Source organism: Lygodium microphyllum, chromosome 2 (assembly GCF_053477565.2).
Source record: "Lygodium microphyllum isolate KBCC chromosome 2, Lygodium_microphyllum_v1.1.10, whole genome shotgun sequence".
Taxonomy (NCBI): domain Eukaryota; kingdom Viridiplantae; phylum Streptophyta; class Polypodiopsida; order Schizaeales; family Lygodiaceae; genus Lygodium; species Lygodium microphyllum.
Window position 1 is genome coordinate 138,909,641 of NC_141136.1, and position 23,078 is coordinate 138,932,718.

The 23,078-nt window shown below is 41.8% G+C and overlaps 1 protein-coding gene and 1 non-coding gene across 3 annotated transcripts in view; both read right to left on the minus strand.

The window, feature by feature from the left end:
- The window catches only part of TWN2 (valyl-tRNA synthetase / valine-tRNA ligase (VALRS)), a 169,857-nt gene that overhangs the window by 126,041 nt on the left and 20,738 nt on the right, over nucleotides 1–23,078 (minus strand). The window contains exons 2-3 of one of the 2 annotated variants that reach the window (XM_087699063.1): nucleotides 21,868–21,924; nucleotides 21,687–21,743 (exon numbers count right to left, since the gene is read on the minus strand). In XM_087699063.1, coding sequence (XP_087555189.1) covers nucleotides 21,687–21,743; nucleotides 21,868–21,924 — 114 coding nt within the window. The remainder of the gene's footprint in view (nucleotides 1–21,686; nucleotides 21,744–21,867; nucleotides 21,925–23,078) is intronic. The other variant, XM_087699072.1, reaches the window with a different exon arrangement.
- Nucleotides 21,677–21,782, minus strand: LOC148040386 (U6 spliceosomal RNA). The gene has a single exon (XR_015688729.1). It is a non-coding gene; the product is annotated as a U6 spliceosomal RNA (small nuclear RNA).

The following is a 23,078-nucleotide window of genomic DNA, read 5'->3' on the forward strand; positions in this document are numbered from 1 at the left end:
TAATGATATTTGCATGGACCCTACAAAGATTGAGACAATCAATCATGGCCACCTTTGAAAAATGTGCGTGAGATCCACAGCTTCTTGGTTTATGTTATTACTACAAGTGGTATGTACACAGGTTTGTTGAAACTGCATCTCCATTGCATGCCTTGCAGAAGAAAGATGTGCCACTTAGACGAACAACACTGGAAATTTCAACATTTGAAAAGTTGAATGAAGATAACTTTAAATCCTATACTTGAATTGCCCGATCCAAGGAAGTCATTTGTGGTTCAGTGTGATGCATGTGGTAACAACATTAGGATTCTTGTGCAGGATGGCCATGTTGTGGCTTACGAGAGTGGATTTTTCCATGGTGTAAAAAAGAATTTGCAAGCCTATGAGAAAGAGCTCTTGGCTGTAATTCATTTACTGTTTGCATGGAAACACTATTTATTGGGGACTAATTTTACAATGGAGACAGATCATCAAAATTTAAGGTACTTTTTGACACAAACAAAGTTCTCAAAGAAGCATATGAGATGGGCTAATTTCCTCTCTATGTTTCATTTTCAATTTATAAATATTGATAGTAAAAATAATGTTCTGGCTGGTGCATTGTCACATATGCCACAAATTTCAGCCATCGACATGGTTTATCACACTAAGTTGTATGCCATGAAAGAGAAATATGTTGTCGATTCAAACTTTGCTAATGTTTATGATCAACTTTGTAATGGCTAGAGACATGAGCACTTTCTACTAAGAGATGGATTCCTAATGATGCATGGGCAACTGTGTGTCACAAAGCAATTAAAGCCCAGAGTTATCACTAAAAGTCATGCTCCTCTACATGCAAGACACAGAGGTATTAATGCCACAGTCATGGTAGTGGAGCATTTCTTTTATTAGCCAACTTTGAGGCATGATATAGAGCAACTTGTTAACACATGCATCATATGTGAAAAGGTAAAGCATAATAGGCAAAACATTTTTATTTTTGAGCTTCCAAGAATACCTACAAGGAATGATAGGATATGGACAATTATTTGCAAGTTTAGCAAACAAACCCATTTCATTCCAATGAGAAAGAAAATAAATATTGATCATACAGCACGATTGTTCTTGCAGCACATCTTTAAGTATCATGGTATAACAAAGTCGATCATCATTTGATGCCAACAACAGCAATTTTGGGGTCTATAGGAGCTGATGACAACAATTTCTGGGATCTCTGGCAATAGACGATTGCTCCTAGGGCAGTTTTTGACACGTAGCAACCAATCTAAAGGCTTCCTTCGTGAAGAATTCCTAAATTCTTTCTCCCTCCAACTATCTCTCACCTTCTCCAGCCTTTCCTCAATCATTCTCAACATTTCTCAACCATTTGTAGCACATCACAACCATATTTGGTGGACAGCAAGATGATTTCTACTGTAAACCTTGAATTTCTGCAGTTATTAGGTCTTGACAGCAGCCTCGGGACATGTGCCAACAGGAGAAGGCATCATACACTGAATGCAGCAAGTGCAGTTTGAGGAATAGTCAAGGAATTCAAATACCAGCCCATTCATTGTAAATTGGGGTAACATTTGGCCAATTGGTGGTTTCAATTGTGCAAGACCTAAGTGAAAAGTCAAGGGGCAATTGGCCCAAATTGCTTATTGATTGTTATTACAACAAGGGGCTTTTGAAACAACAAAGGAGATTGTGGAACCTCAGCTTGAATTCATTCCATTAGCAATTAAAGTTAAAGAAATACAGAAAGGGGTGCCAATTTTGGGGCCAAGAGGGTGTCCAATATCCAAGATTATTAAAGTAAATTGTGCATTTCAATTTATGTTTATTTACTAATTATTGTAATTAAGTGCTTGATCAGATTTTGCCACCCTATCCAAAGAGGAAGGTTGGTTTCACTAATCATGTGTTGAACCATGCTCCAACAAAGGCACTTAAGACTATCACTCCTTTTGATGCATGGCATGAGAGGAAACCGAAGGTTAACTATGTTCATATGTTTGGATGTATAGTCTATACTCATATACCAAAAGAGCTTCAATGGAAAGCTCCATGATAGGGCCTTAAAATGTGTCTTTTTTTGCTATAGTTCGGAAAGCAAAGGCTATCAATTATATGATCCACGCACTCGCAAAGTTTTGGTCAGTAGGGATGTTATCTTTGCTGAGAATGCAGTCTTTCACATAATCAATTTGAAATGCCAGCCACATATGATTCGGGTAATGTTTTCAAAGGTCTTCTACCACTTACTTTGAGATCTGAGCCTACTATAAATGCCTGAAAAGATGTGTTACAGCACGCTACTGCTGCTCCACATGGCCTTGTTGATCGTGGTCTCCCTCCAACAATGAAACATACAGTTGAGCAAGAAAGGGTTGTTGTAAATGCAACAAAAAACAATCCCTATATGATTGTTACACACTCTCTAGGAGAGTAAAATTGATGTTCCGTTACCTCAATACACTAGAAGGGCTGCCACAAAGGCAACACATAATACAGAGGGGACACATTTGGTTGACAGTACAGAACTAGGGGCTCCTTTTGATGAGCATGTGTTTATGAGCTCACTGCTGGATAATGATGAGCCTATATCCTTTGATGAAGCCCAGCAAGATGCGCATTGGTTATAGGCCATGCAAGAAGAGTTGGATAGTATTGCTACTAAGTACTTGGGATCTTGTTGAATTGCCGCCTAGCAGAAAAGCTATGGGCACCAAATGGGTTTTTGCAAGGCTTATGGCACCATTGACAAGTATAAGGCACGTTTGGTCGCAAAAGGCTATGCCCAAAAGAAAGGCATCAATTATGAGGAGACAGTAGCTAAAGTAACAAGGCCGGTGGTGAAGTAGAATCATCGTCTAAAGAATAAGCATCCGCAAGAGGCACGAGCTCCAAGAGAACAATCTCTCCAACCCAACTATCTTCGAGATCTCCAAGTGCAGGGTGCTCCTTACCCCCATTTGAAGCTGGAACCTCCACAAATCGTAGATTACAACTCATAAAGACATCCCATTTGATGGGATCATACAAGTGGTAGCCCTAGGATTCTGAGCTATAGCCACAAATACATGTTTCTTTGAAGCCACTTCAAAGTTGTCCCTTTGAGTCTTCGGGATATGAACATAGGAATCATATCCAAAGATCCTGAAATAAGAAACATCTCGCTTGGCTTCAAAATAAGCCTCATAAGGGGTCATACCAATTGTGAAGAAAATTGCTAGGGTTTGCATTAAGGACACACAGAGTCTACGACCACAACAGAAACACAAAGAGACGGACACAAACTCAGAGGGCAAAACACTAACCCTAAACGCAAAACTCAAAACTCAAACACAGAAACTCAAATACAAACAGAAGAAGGGAGAGAGAGAACACAACTCTGAAGTGAATGAATGTTGTAAATGAATGTAAGAGTGTACAATGTGCTCAAGGGCAGAGCATTGTCAGAGTGTAACATCCACCAAAGACGGATCCCAAGTCTGTGACCACCAGTCGGAGTGTAGGAGTGCTGAATAGTGAATCACAACAAGCTGGTCACCAAAACGCAACAGTCTGGAGGCTGAAAACTGGTAAACACAGCAATGTACCGCTGATCAGAGGCTGAAAATTGCACACAGTCTGCTATAAACAGCAGGCTAAAACAGTGTTTGATGTGGCTCACGATGACTGGATAATCAGATCGCAACAGATGATGATGTCGCCAGCAACTGACGTCAACATGGATGAAGGCGTCAACAACAGGAGCAAGCACAGATAAAGTGGCAGCAGTCTCGAGGGCTGGACAACTACGTGGGAGGAGACTGATCACTAAAATCTGCATGTGGAGTGAGAAACCTGCACAGACAGAATGAGGCTGAATGGGAGCAGCTTGTCTATTTATAGATATGGAAGGGCGCCCCAAAAATTAGGGTTTCCACTGAACTCTCTCGAACTGCTTCTCGTTTTAGGCTTTTACCCTAAAATAGTATTTTTTAGTGTGTTTTGGGGATGTTTAAGAGACTAATCAGCAAGTAGTGCATGTTTTAGCTCAACACCCCAAGGTGAGGCTAGCCATTGTGATGTTTATTTACCCCAAGGCGTTCCACCCCAAAGCAGCCAGGGCATTGGACAAAGGATACACTTCAGCTGCCCAATGGCCTACCAAGACTACAGAGGCGATGGTTATCTTACCAAGGGAATCCAAGTAGTCACCCCATAAAGAACAGGGCATCGAACAAAGGGTGCACGTCGGCTGCCCAGTGGCCTACCAAGCCCTACAAAGGCGGATGGAACTACATGGAACTTTTTTCTTTTTTGTGAATAAGTCAGGTAAATTTTATGGGATGCAGCCGATTGAGTAATAGTGACCCAAAAGACAGGAGTAGAGAGGGTACACACTACACATCACAAAACAGTACAAGCTAACCCATCCACTCAAGGTGTTGATGATGAGGAAAAATAGGTGATGAGGTATCCATGTGATGAAGGAGGATGGTGGTGGGGTAACAACAGCCACCGGTGGAAACACCTTAGGATCCGCTCAAGTGGTGCTCTGCACAATGAGATGCAAAGTATGCTACATACTGAAGAATGCTCATGCAGCAAGTGCTACTTGGACAGTGTCCCTCATGGGAAAATTGTTCACTTGCCCAAGCGCCCTAGTACAAAGATGATGAAATCATGCAATGCAAAGGTTAAGGTACAACGAGGGGAAAAAGCTGATGTCGAAGACAAGGTGTAGAATACCAAGAAGGCTAGGAAACCCCTCTCAACTTGGATGTAGATGCTGAAGAAAAAAGAGCCTGATGTCGGTCTTCATATGGTGCAGAGAACCATAAGGAATGAAAGAAGATGAAATGGATGAAGCACCCCGCTAGAAGAGCAAGGTAGAAGTCACCGCCATGATAGCATCAAGAGAGATAATATATAATCTACCTCATGAGGGAAAACCACCATGCTGGAAGAAGAGCAAGCACTCCTAGGATGATGAAACCATGAAAGAAACGGTGTGCATCCCCACATCTCCAGCCCAAGTAGGACCAAAGCAATCTGCAAGTTAGCCCTACACTAAAAGACAAACCCTGCAAAAGAAATGAGAATCTGCAAACACATAGGTTAGTGGTGAGATGCTCCAAAGCAAAACAAAACAAAAAGAAAATCTAACTCAAAATAAATGCAATGAATGTGTATGTAAGAGTAGGATGAGGGAGTGGAGTATACTTGGGAATGGCCCCCAGAGTGCCCGCCAAGCATGCGTGTAGTGTGCAAGGTGGATCCATAGGTAGAGACGAGCTGACTAGGCATGGGCATGATAGCCACATGAGGAACCCAAGGAGATGAGACGGGAACACGGGAAGCAAAAGAGGGGAATCCTTGCATAGGTGTAACCCAAGGAGAGTATGAAAACGCACCATAAGGTGAGGATAGAAACCCCTCCATATGAGTGGTCATGGGAGATGTGAAGCTAGGGATAGTAGGGGGGATGCCCATCACATTCGACCTAGGAGTTATAGGTGTGCTATTTTGCTAAAAGGTAAGAGGCGTTGTCTTAAAGGGTGCCATTTCCCCTAACGAAGTACCATGGTTCAAAGAGGTAGAGAATGGGGTGGAGAAGGAAAATATGCTAGCATCGGAGATGGAAGATCCAACCCCTAGGGTGTGTGATGCAGATATGGCGTGTAATCCAAGGTTTTGGAAAGATGATGAGAGGTGATCAAGGTGTGATATAGAAAAGGGTGGGATGGGAGGAAAGTGAGAAGTCTATGATATGCTCAAATGAAACAGAAGATGTAGATGTACTTGAATTCCGTATGTTTCGTAAGCCCCCTCTATTGAAGTTCACATATGCAAAGCCATCCGGATCCTATACCTCAAAAGAAGAAACAGACAAGGGTTTTGATTCATGCAACACAAAAGAATTGTGCAAACCTGACATTGAACCTGGCTAAGATGATGAAGATGGATCGCCAGACGTTCCGAATGCCGTATATCCTCCATGATCGGAGAGATGGCCAACCTCACCAACCGGTCCGGATGTGGTAGAAAAACTGATAGGAGGGGTGTAAACATCACCGTGCTTGTTGCGATAGTACTCCTCAAAGTCCTCCTCTATCATGTTAGTGAAATTTAGTGAGGGTGGAGTGTCGTCCTCCTCACCGAGTCCATAATGCCATCTCAGGGCCTCCAATGATGGAGAAGCCTAATAAGACATCAAAGGAACTAGAGAATAAGGTTTTTGGGACATTGTGATTCGGTTACGAGTCGTATTGTGTGCCTCGCACAAAGACTAGCTCTCCACAATATCCACACAATACTCTTTACAAGAGCACCGGCTATGATACCATGTGAAGAAAACTGCTAGGGTTTGCACTGAGGACACACAGAGTATACGTCCATGACAGAAACACAAAGAGACAGACACAGACTCAAAGGGCAAAACTCAAACCCTAAACACAAAACTCAAAACTCAAACACAAACAGAAGAAGGGAGAGAGAGAACACAACTTTGAAGTGAATGAATGTTGTAAATGAATGTAAGAGTATACAGTGTGCTCAAGGGCAGAGTAATGTCGGAGTGTGACGTCCATTGGAAACGGATCCCAAGTCTGCAACCACCAGTCAGAGTGTAGGAGTGTTGAATAGTTAATGGCAGCATGCTGGTCACCAAAACCCAGCAGTCTGGAGGCTGGAAACTTGTAAACGCAGCAATGTACCGCCGATCGGAGGCTGGAAACTGCACACAGCCTGCTGTGTACAGCAAGCTGAAACAGTGTCTCATGTGGCTGGCGATGACTGGATGATCAGATCGCAGCAAATGATGATGTCACCAGCAGCTGACGTCAGCATGGATGAAGGCGCCAGCAGCAGGAGCAAGCACGGATGGAGTGGCAATAATCTCAAGGACTGGATAGCCATGTGGGAGGAGGCTGATGGCTGAAATCTGCACGCGGAGTGAGAAACCTACACAGACCGAATGAGGCTGTCAGGACAGCCTGTCTATTTATAGATATGGAAGGGCGCCCCAAAAATTAGGGTTTCCACTAAACTCTCTCGAACCGCTCACCGTTTTAGGGTTTTTACTCTAAAAGAGTATTTTTTAGTGTGTTTTGGGGCTGTTTAAGAGGCTAATCAGCAAGTAATGCATGTTTCAGCTCAATACCAACCACGACCGAAGTAGGTGACCGATTGGGGATGGGGACAGCAATAGCCACAACCTCAGCCCATAGACATTGGGGCGTCTGACGAAGCTCCATCATGGTGCAAGCCATCTTGATCACACTCCTATTCTTCTACTCCAATATGCTGATCTCCTGAGGTGTGTTTGTGTTTGCAAACTTGGGGTGGATACCATGATCTGCACAAAATCTCGCAAGCTCATTAGAGACAAACTCTCCTCCCTTGTCGGATCGCAAGGTCTTTAGCTTTCCACCTAATTAGTTCTCCTCAAAGAGCAACCAATCCTTGAATTTGGAGAAGGCCTCCGACTTCAGTATCAAGAAGTATGCCCATGTCATCCTACTGAAATCATCAACAACAAGCATGAAATACAAACTCCCTTGAAGGAACTCCATCCACATAGATCCACAAAGATCTTTAGAAGTAAGCTCCAAGGGTGTGGAAGACCCCCTCGAAGCCTTGCTAGGAATGGAATCATGATGTTGTTTTCTACGAATGCAGGATACACAAGACTGTTGGCTCACCACTATGTCCACTTCGGACAAGCTGTCCCTTAGACGCCTTTCGAAGGTAGTCATAATTTAAGTGGCCAAATCGAGCATGGCAAACCTCAGACAAGCTATCCCCTAGACACCTTCCGAAGGTAGTCATAATTCAAGTGGCCAAACCGAGCATGCCATAGCTCAGACTATGTCTGTGAAGTAAGAAGAAGAGAAGTCGAGACAGTAGAAGACCTCAACTTGTAGACTCCATTCTCCTCATAACCTATAGAAAGCACTTTTCTTGAGCCACACTCAAGAATCCAGAAAGAATCTGTATCAAACTCAACCAACAAGCCAAGAGCACAAATCTTGTGCATGGAAAGAAAATGGTAACCCAAACCTGGCAGAAAAAGCACCTTAGAAGTATAAATACCACCTCGTTCATCTAGAACCAGGTGCATATGACCAGTACTCTATATGGAAATAGAAGAGCTATCTCCTATGAGAATTTGCCCGTGCCAAGGCCGCAAATGGACAACACCTTGCAGAAGGAGTCATATGCTGAGAGGCACCATTGCCAACAATCCATTCACAAGGGTGTGGAACCATCAACATAGCATCAGAAGCCTTCAGGGTTGATGCTTGAACAACCTCCAAATGGAGAAAAGTAGTTGATGAGAAGGGAGCAACCACCACTCCAAAATCCTTTGAAGCCTTCTCCTTCTTAGTGTACTTCTTATCCTTCTCGAGGCAATCCTTCTTCCATTGACCTATCTTGCCACAAATGGATTCTTTCTCTCAGTCCTTTGATTTGACGTCATTCTTCTTCTTCTTGTCCTTCCCCTTCTTCTGAGAGGATTGACCTATCAAGGCCTCCGACTTGGAACCATTCTTCCATTTAAATGTTCCTCTTGGTCCAAGACCATAGGAACCAACTCCTCCCACCGAATAGTTGACTCTCACCTTGAAGCAATCAAGGTGGAGTAAAAAGGACAAAACCTAGGTGATACCTGAAAAGAAGAGTTATAGCCATGTCTTTGGATGTGACCACCTTCCCTGCATTCTAAACCTGCATTTGAAGTTGCCATAGTTTGTTCACATGCTCCCACATAGAAAATGACTTGTTGGGGTTTAGTATCCTCATCTGCACCTCCAAATACACTTGCTTCATAATGGACATTCTCCCATCAAGTGCTGAATATGGACAATCACAGTTGTAGTACATGAGTGGAAGAGAAATGAGCATATGCAAGCATTAGTTTATCCCAATGTGCCTAAGCCTTTGCCAAATCCACACAATCATTTCCAGAAAGATTAGACTCATCTCTCGATGAAGAACAATCAATGGCCTCTGTAATAAGCTGTGCCAAATCATAGGACTCCAAGATAGCAACTATCATAACGTGCCAGACACGATAGCAACCATCTAATAGAGGAGCCAATAGGACGGGCACATTCCGATCCATAATCGCTTGAAATTCCATGTCAACCTTAGAAGACATCTTCAACTCCTATGCTTGCAAAAACACAAAAACAACTCCCTTTGATTGCAGCATGCAACCTACTAGGGCTCTTCTCTGCTCGTCCCACACCTTCTTCACCTGCTGCTGAAGGCGATGAAAAGGTAAAATCTGCTATTGAAGACTCAAAACGCAGCCTTCCTCCTTCCCGAACAGTAAAAATCTGTAGTAGAATCAACAACTTTGCTCCTTTCCCACACATCCACACTCACCTCAGCGTTGTTCCAATGGTGTGGCCCTCTTGCTCACCTTCGAATCTTGAAAACGCAGCCTTTTCAGAGCATTGTCCTAATGTTGTTCCTCAGCTAAGTGCATCTTTGTCTAGGCATACAAGTGATGTATCTTCTAATGTATCTCCATGGACTCGTAGATTGAGATGTTCTGCATCATCGTCCATTAACAACACTATGTCAATGAGGGGGAAAAATGAGATAGAAAGCAAAGGAAAAGAAACAGTTTGGAACAAGATCACGATAGCCTAGTTGGATAACATTTTACACACACATGTGAAACTCTTACTCCCTTATTGAGGCACATTTTAAATCAAGCCATGTGTAAGGGCTTACCAACAAGTTGACCACAACATATCATTGTACCGCTCTTTAAGAGTGGGGATCGTATGGTACCAAAAAACTACAAGACAATCGTGATAGGTCACTGCTTGGCCAATATGTAAAGCTATTGTGACAAGGACGTGAAATTTTGATGCCCGCCTTAGCATTTGATTGAAGAATTAATCAAATGTGCAAATATGACTTGCACATGTGAGATGCCAAGTTAGTTAATTCACACTATGGGACCTAGGGCCCCAAGATATCAATTGTTGCCAAAGGCAAAAGTTGTAATTAGTTATGGCGAGTACGAGATGGTACCTAATGTCAGATTTGAGCCTAAACTAATTAATTGACCATTAATGTCAATGGTGGCATTGAAAACTAGTCATTAATTAATTAGTACCAACCTAAGGACCAACAACTATTGAAGGATACTTGGGAGATAAATTGGTCGAGCCAATTTAATAATTGTCCGATGCAATTATTATTCTTGGCACTAAAATAATTATCATATTAAATTTTCAAAATTATTATTTTGAAAATTAATTTAATAAGTTGGATAATGCTGAAAAGTGATATAATTGGCAAAACTTGCCCATGCAAGTGGAGAGAAGATTGTTGGAGGCTCCCAAAAGACTATTCCACCATTGTTAGAGACAAGCAAGCTAATAGAGAGAGAGGAGAGGCTTTTGAACTGATGAGCAACCTTTGAAGACATACTAAGGAGCTATCCACAGCAGTCTACAAGCCCTAGAAGGGTCACTAAAAGCAAGTGACAACAATTGGTGGCCGGCAACAACAACTTTGGCCTTCCAAGTTATAGACGACAATACTCCTGATCAAGACAACAACTGATTGGAAGAGTATTCTCCACGAACAAAGTCAATATTTTCTTTTTCTACCGCAATCTCTCTCCTTTCCCAACCATTTCTCAACTTGCCTTGCATATTCCAACCATTTGAGCTATTAGAGGTAGAGATATTGGAAAATCTCTTATATAAACCCTAATTTACAATAGAAATTAGGGTTTGACCATAGTTGTCAAATACGAAAGGCACGGTACAGTATGGTACGATAAAATACGATACTAATTGGTACCTTATGATTTTATAAGGTACGGTACGATATTAGTATGAAAAAATTTAAGATGTTTTTTTTAATAACAAAAACCATAAATCATTAAATAAATGATAGAGCATAGAATACATGTTTAAAGTGGAAATAACCATTTCATTGCAGAACAAGATGAATACATGAGGGTGACCATCGCAATCGCATGGGCTACGCAAAACATGCGATACAACTACAATCTACTATATCTGATTTTTTATTTTAAAACTGTCATATGAATGATGAATCTATGATGAAGCATCACTATCATCATCATCAGAACCATCTGAGTGCTCATCAAGAGAGTCTGAAGATGACTCCTCGGCTTCTGATGCTGAGACACACTCATACTCATCCCCACTGATGAGGTTACCATCATCATCAAATGATGGCTCCCTAGGTGGTGGCTGTGTAGGCAAGGGGGGGATGTCATCATGAGACACAGGATATAAGCTACTAGAGCCCCATCTTACATATGTCTGCAAGCCACTCGAACCACCCCTCCTCGATGATGGAGGGCGTCGAATGACCATGCCCCTACTACCATCTACTCGAACTCCTCACCCATGATCACGCTGATTACGAGTGTCACAAGTATCTGCTACTATAAGCTCTCTATAGAGCTCTGCAAAAATCATCTCCTCCTCCTTGTCCATCTCCTTATGTATACTCGGAAGAGTATCGCCCGTCGACTTGAATGTATCAACATTCACCTACACAATGTAGTGATGCACGTAAGATTGATCATTGTAAATGCTAAAGTCTAAATTGTAAATTATAAAGTTAAAACTTCAAAGTTCAAAGTTTAAAAGTTAAAACAACAAATTTTAAATGTTATGATTGAGTGTTTAAACTTTACCTGCTTCGAACTACCCATGCTCATCATAGCCCTCATCATGCGTAAGTTAGTGCGGTAATAGACTAGCCGCTCTAACTATCGTGTGCGAAGCCGATTGCGAATCTTTGTGTGAATGAGAGAATAGGCACTCCAGTTTCTCTCACATGCACCTCAAGAGCAATCCTGGGCAAGGACCCTCATGGCCAAGGGCTCAAGGGTCTCCAATGCGTATCCAAAGTTTTGCCACCAAAATAAAGGCTTCACAAGTGACTCTCTTCTCCAACAAGTGGGAGAAGCAAAAGCCACATGCCCTCTCTAATCTGCATAGCATCCTAGCTCCTCTAGCACTGCATTGTGGTCATCAACAGGGACCACACGAGTCAAATAAGCAAGCTAGTCTGAACGAAACTCTCTATCATCCATGACCGCCGGTGACTTGTAGGCCGAATGTACCAATGCAGCAAAACCATGGATAGGCTTATGCATCTACGCCCATCTCCTCTCTACTATCTCTAAAACATGTGCACGTTATGTCTCTGTGATCACTATATAAGAATATACCTCCACCAATGTCACTCTAAAGAAGTGAACGAAAAGGCCCATGGTGGACCCCTCGCAATCACTCATACATAACACCCTATAAAAGAGAGTCACAACAATGGCAATGGCACGGACTTTTTGCCAAAACTGCTTATTAAGACACAAGCGCTCCATGGCTTTGGCCTCCTCTGTCTCATGCTCATCCCACTCATTCCATAGAGTGGACACCATTGTCTGGCGCAAGGCGGACTGCACCTCATAAAGACGCTCCAACAATAACCACATGTAAGCAAAGTGCATGGCTGGAATTTGAAAAAGGGGGTGGGATGACGTATCCAAGGCTTCCCACCCCCCCAAAAAGCACAACAGTGCACAAAACGCGGGAAACAAGAAACACGGGGACGTAGGAAACGCGAAATGAGGACGTGCAAGCCAAGTGGCCAAAACGGACCTATTTTAACGTACGAATTCGTACCATACGAACTGTTTCGTACCACATATGGAGGCAACTATGGATTCGACAACTACCACGAGATGCATACTCAAAATTAAGGGCCTAGGACTTGAATTCCAAGAGCTGAAATTGAACAATTCTAGGGAGATTCAAGAGACCAGCCGGCCAATACAGAATTTGGGGCTAAATTTGTCTACCAAGGAACAAGGTGAAGACCAATCCTTGAGAAAACCAAGGGGCAAATTAGTTTGAATGATTGTTGGTCATTTATGACAGCAAGTGGCACTTGGATAAGCAAAGGAGATTAGAGAATCTCGGTTGTACTCCATCCATTTGCAATTGAAGATCAAGATATACCATTGGGACCAATAAGCTATCCATTGTCCAAGATTAAAGTGATAAAGTGTGCATTTCAATTTATGTGATTTATTTACTTGCTGTAATTATTGTTAAATAAGGTCCTTACATCCTCTCCGAGAAGGAAGGCTCGTTTCATGGTTCCATTACTAAGGTACCGTCAAATCCTTTAGCTTGGTGAGCTTGTGATACTTGAATGAAGGTCAAAAGTGTTGCTCTAGTGTTAAAATTGTGTTCAGCTAAGCATTCACAACAAGTATGTCCTTGTATTGTGAGATGGGATCAAGTACTAATGATGCATCTCATTCTGAAAATGCACATAAAAAAGGGGAAAATGCAATGCCTAACCTTGGAACATCCTTACAGTATGGACACCAAGGAGAAAATGTCATTGTTGACCAAGAAGTGGGTCCTTCTAGGGCACAAGATGCTAATGACCAGCAAGGAGATGAAGAATATAATGACTAGTTTAAGACTCAGTTGAAGGCAACATCTAACATCTTTGTTTAATTGGCCAAAGATCCACAATTTGAGAGATTTTTTAATTCTTGCCAAAAGGACAATAAGGGCAAGAAGAAGACGTCATCTATAAAGGTCTTTGGGTAGCAAGAAGCTTTGAAAGGACAACACCACAGCCTAAAAAAGAAGCTAAGGTTGGGAATGAGCAAAAACAGATGGTATCGATGAAATTGGATACCCAAATGCAAGGCCATCTTGGTAGTGCCAATCCAAACAGGTTTTGAACAATCGAGCATGTATGCAATGATGGAGCAACCGGGACACTTTGGTGATAGCACTTTTTTTCATGCCATAGTGCGTCAAGGATTGCATATGAGAATGTATGGCACAACTCCTTATGGTATGTAGCAACCAATGCATATATGCAAGGCCGAATGCATCCAAGTATGGCTAGTAATATGGATAACCCTATGTATAGCAACATTGGCATGTGATGCCTAGGGCACAAAGTGGCATGTTTGGTAATGCATTTGCACCCCTTGCTACTTATGGGGCTCAAGGAACAAGTGTTGGTCATGCAAATGCTTCTTTTGGTGTGGGTCATGATGCAAATACAAATAATGCACCCTTTTTGCAGCAACCAATATATGATAACTTGACTTCCAAAGGGGCAGCAAAAGACTATGACAAGGGTGAAAAAGGGGTGAAGTTCAAGTCCTTCACGAGAGCTCAAAGAGATCAAAACAACAAGAAAAGGGCTGAAAATCAGTTGCAAAACATAGGGAATTAAGGGCTGCAAATAAATGCTTTGTTTGTGAACAAGGGGTCACATGGCTAAGGACTGCCTCAATCAATAGCAAGCTGGAAAATCAAAAAATCAAGGAGATCGAAAAAAGCCCAAAACATCAGATGAATTGGTGCTAGATGTTGTTGCTGATCTACCCAATGATGATGCTATTGAGTTATGCAGAGCATGCAAAAAATCAGAGATCAACATGCATTAATCTTCTTTGACTGCATCAGAGAGGATGAGATGGAACCCACGGAGAAGTTGGCCTGACATGGAAGGTCCATGTAGAGCTTGTCACACCATTCATTGGGAATATGTGGATAGCAAAAAGATCTTCATTGCAGCACTTGAGGATTGTGATATCTTGCTTGGTATACCTTGGTGCTATCATGTGCATGTAGTGATTGATTCGCATGCTAAAGTGATCACTATTCAACATCCTTGTCCATGTAGAGCTTGTCACACCATTCATTGGGAATATGTGGATAGCAAAAAGATCTTCATTGCAGCACTTGAGGATTGTGATATCTTGCTTGGTATACCTTGGTGCTATCATGTGCATGTAGTGATTGATTCGCATGCTAAAGTGATCACTATTCAACATCCTTGGCCCATACCTTGGATGTAAGATTGAAGGGGAGAATATGTCCTTGTATCAGCTGTTGCCATTTTTAAAATAATGAAAATCACCTTTCAACGTACTTGGTTTTCACTATGGATAAGGTTGATAATGAAAATGTTGGAAACATGTCTAAGTTAAAAAAGGATCGCATGTCATTTCTGAAAATGTATGCCGATTGTTTTTCTCAATCATTATCAAAGCAGCTTCTGACTAAAAGATCCAAAGATCATGGCATAGAACTTATCCCTAGAAGTAGCCCACATCTCTAGAGCCGAGCAAATTTGCAAACTTTGCCAGGAGGAGGTAGAGAGTGAGGAGCACTATATTTGCATAGGCAAAGCCTACAATACAATCCCAGAGACGCATCCCACGCTATTCAGAGGAGACATCTCCCCTCAAACTCCATAGACCAACGCCGCTAGGGGCAATTCCTAGTTAGATTCAAAGGTTCCAAACATCATTACTATGGGCAAGTACTCTACAAAGAGAGAGGCGATACTCATAGCTCACTCATTTCTTCCAGACAATGACCACACATGACGTCTACACAGAGGGGTGACACTCTAGAGAGCTGAGAAATCAGAATAGCACGCCAACCACTGGTGTAGGGGCATCAAACACAAAGGCTACACAAGAGACGGATGAGGAAGATCCGCCAAGCACCAACAATACAAGCACTACCTAACAAAGCTGAGGGATTAATCTCTGCCATACTATCTCATCACAATGCATTACATGCTCTACGCGCCAAACCTAACTGAGTGGAGCTAGTTATCACTGTATAACATTCAACCACATAGTTAGGCATGTATTGCTCCATGTATCCACCCCATCATCAACTTGTCGTATCCATATATGCGCATTGTCTTATGCATTACCTTAGCTTCTTTACACAATATATCATTTATCATCTTTGGGCACATCACACTTAGATGTCTAGTATCGATCATCATTGTACATGGTTTTGTCTCATAGGTTGATTTTGATTGCAGAAGACCTCTCTCTCTCTCTCTCTCTCTCTCTCTCTCTCTCTCTCTCTCTCTCTCTCTCTCTCTCTACACATTGACAAAATTTTGTTTTTATTCAAGAAGAACACATAGAGAAGAGAAAGAACAAAGACCAAACACAAAAGAACAAAAGAAACATTGATACAAGGCTACACATAATCAGGCTGTGCACGTTGCAGAGGTGTGTGAATGAGGGTCAAGGCATAGGATTAATGGTAAAAGATTCGATTGAGAAAGATGTAGGAGAAATAGGAGATGACCAACAAAACAAGCCAAACTCATGATCACCAATCTAATTGGCTAATGTACCCGCCCCAAAAGCTGAAAATCAAGTGCCCTTAGTACCACATGGCATGGGTGGCAAATCCACTCATTGATCATAATTGTGCAATGTGAATAGGCTCAAGAGAACCAATGCAAACGCACTCTTATATCCACCCAATGTGCCTCAAATGAAGAAGAATGACATAAAGAATTGATGACGGACTAAGAAAATAATAGAGCTCCCAAAGTCTTCAACAAACTCACTTGAGGCTAACAAGCAAGAGATGTAAAATGATGATGCTGGTGAGGTGTTGACTTGTCCTGGATTCCGTCTTTTTTATGTTGGTTGGAAGGCTAAACACTATTCGAGTGTCCTCATGGTTGTACATGAGAAATTCCAGCCAGTGCTTGTTAAGAATGATGTTCACAAACGCTTGCTAGTGATTGAGATTGTGTTTGAAGGGCAAGTCTTATGGCTGGTTGGCCTTTATGGACCAAATAGCTCATTGCATCACCAAGCCCTGTGAAGCCATCTATTTTAACATGTGTGTCAATCCGTCCCAATCCACTTCAAAACATTCTTTGATGGATAACCCAAAAAGCAAGGCATGGCAAGCCTTTGCCATGGATGTCTTGAAACAGGATCTTTGGTCTTAGCTTTCTCCATCAAGTTTAAGATTTATGTTTCACTCGCCTCAATACACGGCCACGTGGTCTCGATTAGACCATATTACGCCATGCATGAAGACTCCTTTTTACCACAAGTTTTGGATATGCAAATCTTGCAACATTGTATTCTCCGATCATTTTCCTTTGCAGCTTGACACAATTAGGCAGCCAGTTGATGCCTTTGCTAATCTCCTAGGTGGGCTACCCCTAAGATTCCACTCTTCCTTTTTAAGTCATGCAGTTTTCAAGGGCTACACGACCTAGCTACTCGAAAGATCTTCATGTGATTTTCCACTACAAGGATTGAACTCCTTCAACAGACTAATTTCAAATGTCCAAAAGGTGTCAAGGCAATATGGCATCTATCATGCTTCACTTAATAGGCAGCATTTGCATGGTATGGAAGACATGTTGGCCTTGGTCTGTATGCTATTGTTTGACCTGCCGCATGATGATTTTTTTATCTCATTGGCAGCTCAATTGGGCGAACTTATTCAAGGCCTTCAAACTACGGTCTTAGCAACAAGCTAAGCTAAGGGATCTGGTTAACAGTCTTCAAGATATCTCTTGCCAGACTCACAAATTCTTTTGGGCCTTGCATGCATCCCCAGCGCAGGAAAATGTGGTGAGATTGCAAGATGCAGAAGGTCAAATGATCGGAGATCCTAGATCAATTGTAAGTATGTGTCACGAATACTTCACAAACCTTTTGGGTTGGCAACAAATATCTTCTTTGCAGGTTGCAAAAGCCCATGCGCCCTTTTATGCTTTAATTAGAAATCAAGTTCCCATGACATGCAAGACTTCCTAGAAGCTAATATCCATAAGGGAAAACTTATGGAGATATCATTGCATCTGCGAAATGATGAGAGACAGAGAGAGAGTATGTGTAGTGGAAGAAAAGACTATGTCCATGTTTTATGAAGTTTATTGATGTAGATATCCACGAAGTAGCATGGCCTCCTCTCCAAATGAGAACCCACTACTAGGAGTGGCTAGAAGATGTCGATGGGAGTGAAGAGGCATCAAGAAGGTCGCATTAAAGATATTCAATTAGGAATGGATAAACCACGTCGCTAATCCGACCAAAAAACAATAGCAAGGAGCTATCAAAGGCACCATAAACCATAAAGCACTCCTACCAAACAAACAAGACAAAAGTGAGGATATTGTTGATCTAAAAAATACATTACCACGTGATTAGCTCTTAATTACAATCCCAAAAATCAAGATTACCAAACTTGCATTAAAAAGAAACATGATCCTAGAGAGTGTCTATGTCCCATAAGCGAAAACCTAATTTGGGAGGACCCATCCATCTAGCTGCCCACCACTCAACCCTATCTTGTTTTGCAAATTATTGGAACCCTCTCTCTGCCGTCCACAACCCGTCATCTGTAGGATATCTCAATTAGAGCTCCTATCCACCAATTAGCACGTACATGCACCCCTCCTCCTATTACTGGCGACTACTAATCCTGATGAGGTCATCATTGGCTACTGCGTTTATTGGTCTACCCTACTATACAGCCTACCATGTCATCATCTACTATTAAGTTTTGATGTTGCACCTATTGCCTACTCCTTCCTAACAGAATTCCACTATTCACTGCCCATCACCGATCCACCTTCACATTGCTATGTTTGATGCTTGTATCTAAAGGGTGTCTGTTGCATTTCGGGATTCGTCAAAGTACGACACACTCTTGAGCTCATGCTCTCTGCCCTCATCTTAGAGACATGGGAGTTCAAGAGTCAATATTTCACCTTTGCATAGTGTGTTTGATGCATTCAGCATCGTATATATATTCAGCATTCATTCATTCTTCTTCAATGTTCATTGTCTTTGAGTTATCCTGACCCTAATTGTGTTCTTTATTATTATGTGCTTTGTTGTACGATTGTGTTTGTTATCTATAGACACGTATTTCTTTACAAATACTTCTTGCAACACTTCTCAAGATGCAAGGTCTTCCCACAATGTGGACACTTGAGAAACCCTTTGCACTTCTCCTCTTTCATTAGATGGTGTCCCAAATTGAGAACTCTATAGGTGAAAAGACTCGTATAAAACATTGCAATTGGATCACAAGATGTGACAATAGGGTTAGAGCTAGGTCTTCCAAGGCAACACACTTGCCAAGGGATGCAAGCTCATCTCAAATCTCCACTATCTTTGTGATGTCCCCTTCATGTTCGGGAAATCCTGACAAACTTACGTTAGCTTCATCTTGAGAGTAATATTGTGGGTGAATCTCTTGACATGGTCCTTGATTGTGCTACTAAATAGTTCAGCCTATACAGGTAAAACAACTAGCTCACGAAGAGGAACCATTGATAGGCTTGTCTCTCGCTTTGGAAGTTGGGGAAGAAATAGCACTTACACCTATAGTGCCATGATGGCCATCCATAGAATGGAAGATAAGGATGCTAAGGAAAGATGGCCATTATGAAGGGATGGTGAACAAGAGGTTGGCCACTCACATCCACATTCCAATCTGCATCACAATCTCTATGGTCTTCACATCGATCCTAGAGATTGCAATGACCCTCATGGTAATGGCGATCAAAATGTTGGTCATCACACGATCTTGGTCATCATTTCTAGAGTCCTCACGCTCTCTTTGGGAGATTCACTCAATCCGATCTTGACAATTGTACCAATATGCCCTGTATATCTTTCAAAAACCTGCAAAAAAGTAAGAAAACATGTTGCATTTTAAAGGGGAATGCATTCTAGGGGGGGTGGTTCTTTGCTACCTACTACATTTGACTTCACAAGCTCGTTAAGGCAAAAAAAACTTATAAAAATGTGAAAACGATTAGTTGTTTGCTCTAGTTAACTTTTCAGGCCAGCGAGGGTGGGCCTTGGCTGTTTGAAGACGACCCACTCTTAGGGTCAAGGTTAGACATCAGCTGAAAAGGGGCAATATGGCTGTGTTCTGCAGATTGAAGCCTGTTTGATAATTGTTTTAGGCCTTTGAACTGCTGCTAGGTGAAAAATGACCTGCACAAGCTGGAGAATGCCTTGATTTGATGTTGTCAGCGACTGTTTGGGACCAGCTCAGACTGCCTGGTTGCGGGGATTCAAAACATGGCAAATCAAGGGGAAAACACTGCAGAAAATGGGATTTCATCACTCAGGTTGGTGATGATACCTAAAACATAAAAGGACAAAAGGAACATCTCGAAACACTAATACAAGGCTGCACACAATCAGTCCCCCCATGCTATAGAGGTGCATCAATGAAGGCACCACCAAATGGCAAAAGATTGGACTGAAGAATGATGATGGCTGAAGTGATGAGGATTTGATATTGTGGGAGGCATGAGCTGGGGGCAGCTATACCTAGGTTCTTTCGTTGGTTCAAAAAGGTATGGCTAAATACAAGTACAAATGGTCAAAAGTCCAGTTGGAGCTGTCTACAAATCAAATTGACTCATATATGAGAGCCTCTTAGAGTGGTCTTAGGGGGGATGGGGGATCAAAGCCATGGTGGAGAAGAACCGCCAAATGTGGTCATCCTATATAATGAAGAACAGGCCATGGCACTCCAAGTGTGAAGAAACAATTGTTGAAGCTCCTATCAGTGTTGTGCGAGATATAGACAGAGAGCGAGAGCACAAAGAATGAGGATATGCTAAACCTATTATTTAACACTGTTACAAGATGAATCCTATTTATGCAAAGCAATTGAAGGAGAAGTTAGATAAACTTTTACAAGTTAGATTCATTAAGGCATTAATGTGGTAACTTGACTGTCTCCTATTGTAGTAGTCTTGCAGAAGAATGGAAAGATTAGAGTGTGGGTAGATTACCAAAAGCTAGATGTATCCATAATAGCTAATCTATTTCCTCTTCCCTTTACTGATTTACTACTATAAGAGGGAGAAGCTAACAGACCAAGTCTTTAGGAGCTCTGACATTGTCTCAATCTATCATTCATTCTCATGTGTCACTCTTGTTCATTTTAGCCACATTAGGTGGAAACTAAAGTGCAGTTTCACTACTCTACTTGAGTGTGTTTGCATGCATACTTATGATCAGCAAATGCATTTGCCATTTATGTTGCATGGTATTAGGGGGTGCCCTATTTTCAGCCTTTGCCAGCCACATAAGCTAGTCACAGTCATGAGGATCAGGCTGGCCTGTTTTCCTTCTCTATCTCTCCCTCACTCTATCTCTCAACATGCAAGGGAGGGGCAAGTGCAGTGGACTACCTAATAGCATCACCATTGTTAATACCAAACATCACATAACTTTGTCGAACTTTGCAGTCTCTTGCCAGCATATGAGAGAGACAGTAGCACACCTTCCCAAGCACTCCAAGTACCACTTTGTAGAGGAGACTTCACACACATATGGTGGCTCTATGCATGACAGATCACAAATGCTAGATATAAGCAAATTGCAAGAGGAATGCACATGCCAAAGACCAGTACATCGCATGAAATGAAAAAGACAAGGATGATGGGACTACAACGTGGCCATGGATGGCATCTTCCCCAAAACCCAAGACTGGATGGGATTTGCTAATGTGTCAACAAAATCCATACTCAGTATAAAATCCCAAATCTGTCTCACAACCCGGCAGAGATGAAAAGATTAGCAAGGGTTTCATCACATAAAGTACAAAAGATACATCTGCCATGGAAGATCTTGCAACAACGTAGCACATCCCCTATGGCAAATGCCTGACTCAAAGACCCCCGATAAGAAGACTCCATATTAAAACTTTCCCCTAATAGGAAATCTGAGTTTTGGACACAAGGCAGACTATTCTCTCTTTTTTTTCTGTAATGAGTAATTATATTAATCACAAGAAAAATACAAAGCCATAGCAGAGTGGCAAAGAAAACTATACTCTCTCTTTTCTCGATTTGTGCGTGTCATCCTTGCGCAGGGGCCATGCTAATCTTCTCTGTATCGTTCCAATTTTATCAAATGTCTCCGAAGAGACAACTATACTCTCTCTCTCTCTCTCTCTCTCTCTCTCTCTCATATTATTATTATCAGACTATTCACACATATTTAACAATCAGTACCTTTTCCTCTTTTTTCTTTTTCCTCTCAGGATCTTCTTCTTTCACTCCATTTTCAACCTGAAGAAGTAATCAAACCTCATTTTCAGCCAAGAAGCAATAGAGAGAGAAGAGTTAAACAAGCACTAAGCAACCTTTTAACATAATGATCTTCATTATTAGCTCACAATCTTTCCTTTCAATCATTAGTTTTTGTTTGCTTCTTTCTTTTTTCGTGGGGCGAGAAAAAAGAGTTAGTCACTATTATTGTTGTATACGGTTTTGTCTCATAGGCTCTCTTTTTTTGCCTCATAAAATGTTAATCTCTCTCTCTCTCTCTCTCTCTCTCTCTCTCTCTCTCTGGGCAACTGCATAACCCACAGCAATTCCCGAGCACCATCTACATGGCTTGGCAATGATCTGCTCATACTACCATATGTCACAAGGCACGCAGAGGTCAAAGTACCAAACATGGAATGCATGACTTTTGGACATTTGTTAGTAGTTACCATGTCAAAATGGAGCCATATTGAAAGGAAGATACAAAACCAACGAGCAATGCAGAAATATCCACAATAAAAGCACATAAGCCCAAAAGAGAGAGAGAGAGAGAGCCACACAAAAAAAAAGAACAACCCTGCCATGAGAATGCAGCTGTTCAGGATGGTCAAGTAGGCAATGCAGCACAAATACCATATGCATCCACTAAAAAGCAAACCAACACACAAGATTCGGAGATGATCCCACATTAGTATGCACGTGGAAACAAGACTTAAAAGCAAAAAGTACACTGCCCATCTGCTGCATTTTACTGCTGCCACAAAGGTTTTTTTAACTACAGCTGTTTTTACAGCCCTCTAAGTCTTCATCAAGCAAGCCCCTTTGAGATACATTTTGTTCTCTGATCTTTGTTTCAGCCCACCATGAGAGTTCTCCCCAAATCCTCCTCAAGGATCTTTATCCAAGTCTGCAAATACTCCTTGTGATTATCTGTTACCGAATAGCATCAAATAAATCTCCCCGCTCTAGGTGTGTGGGAGGAGGACTTTGGCAAGTTCTGCAGGAACAAGAGCTAACCACCTCCACTCACCCACACCTCAATCTACCTATATCAAGAGCTCATCCTCTCAAAGCAAGAGAATCCAATTTGGCAGCTTCTTTCCAATAAGAAAAGGGATCAATCCTCCATATATTCCCACTTACAACCTGAAGGAGCACTCATAAAGAGGAGAATT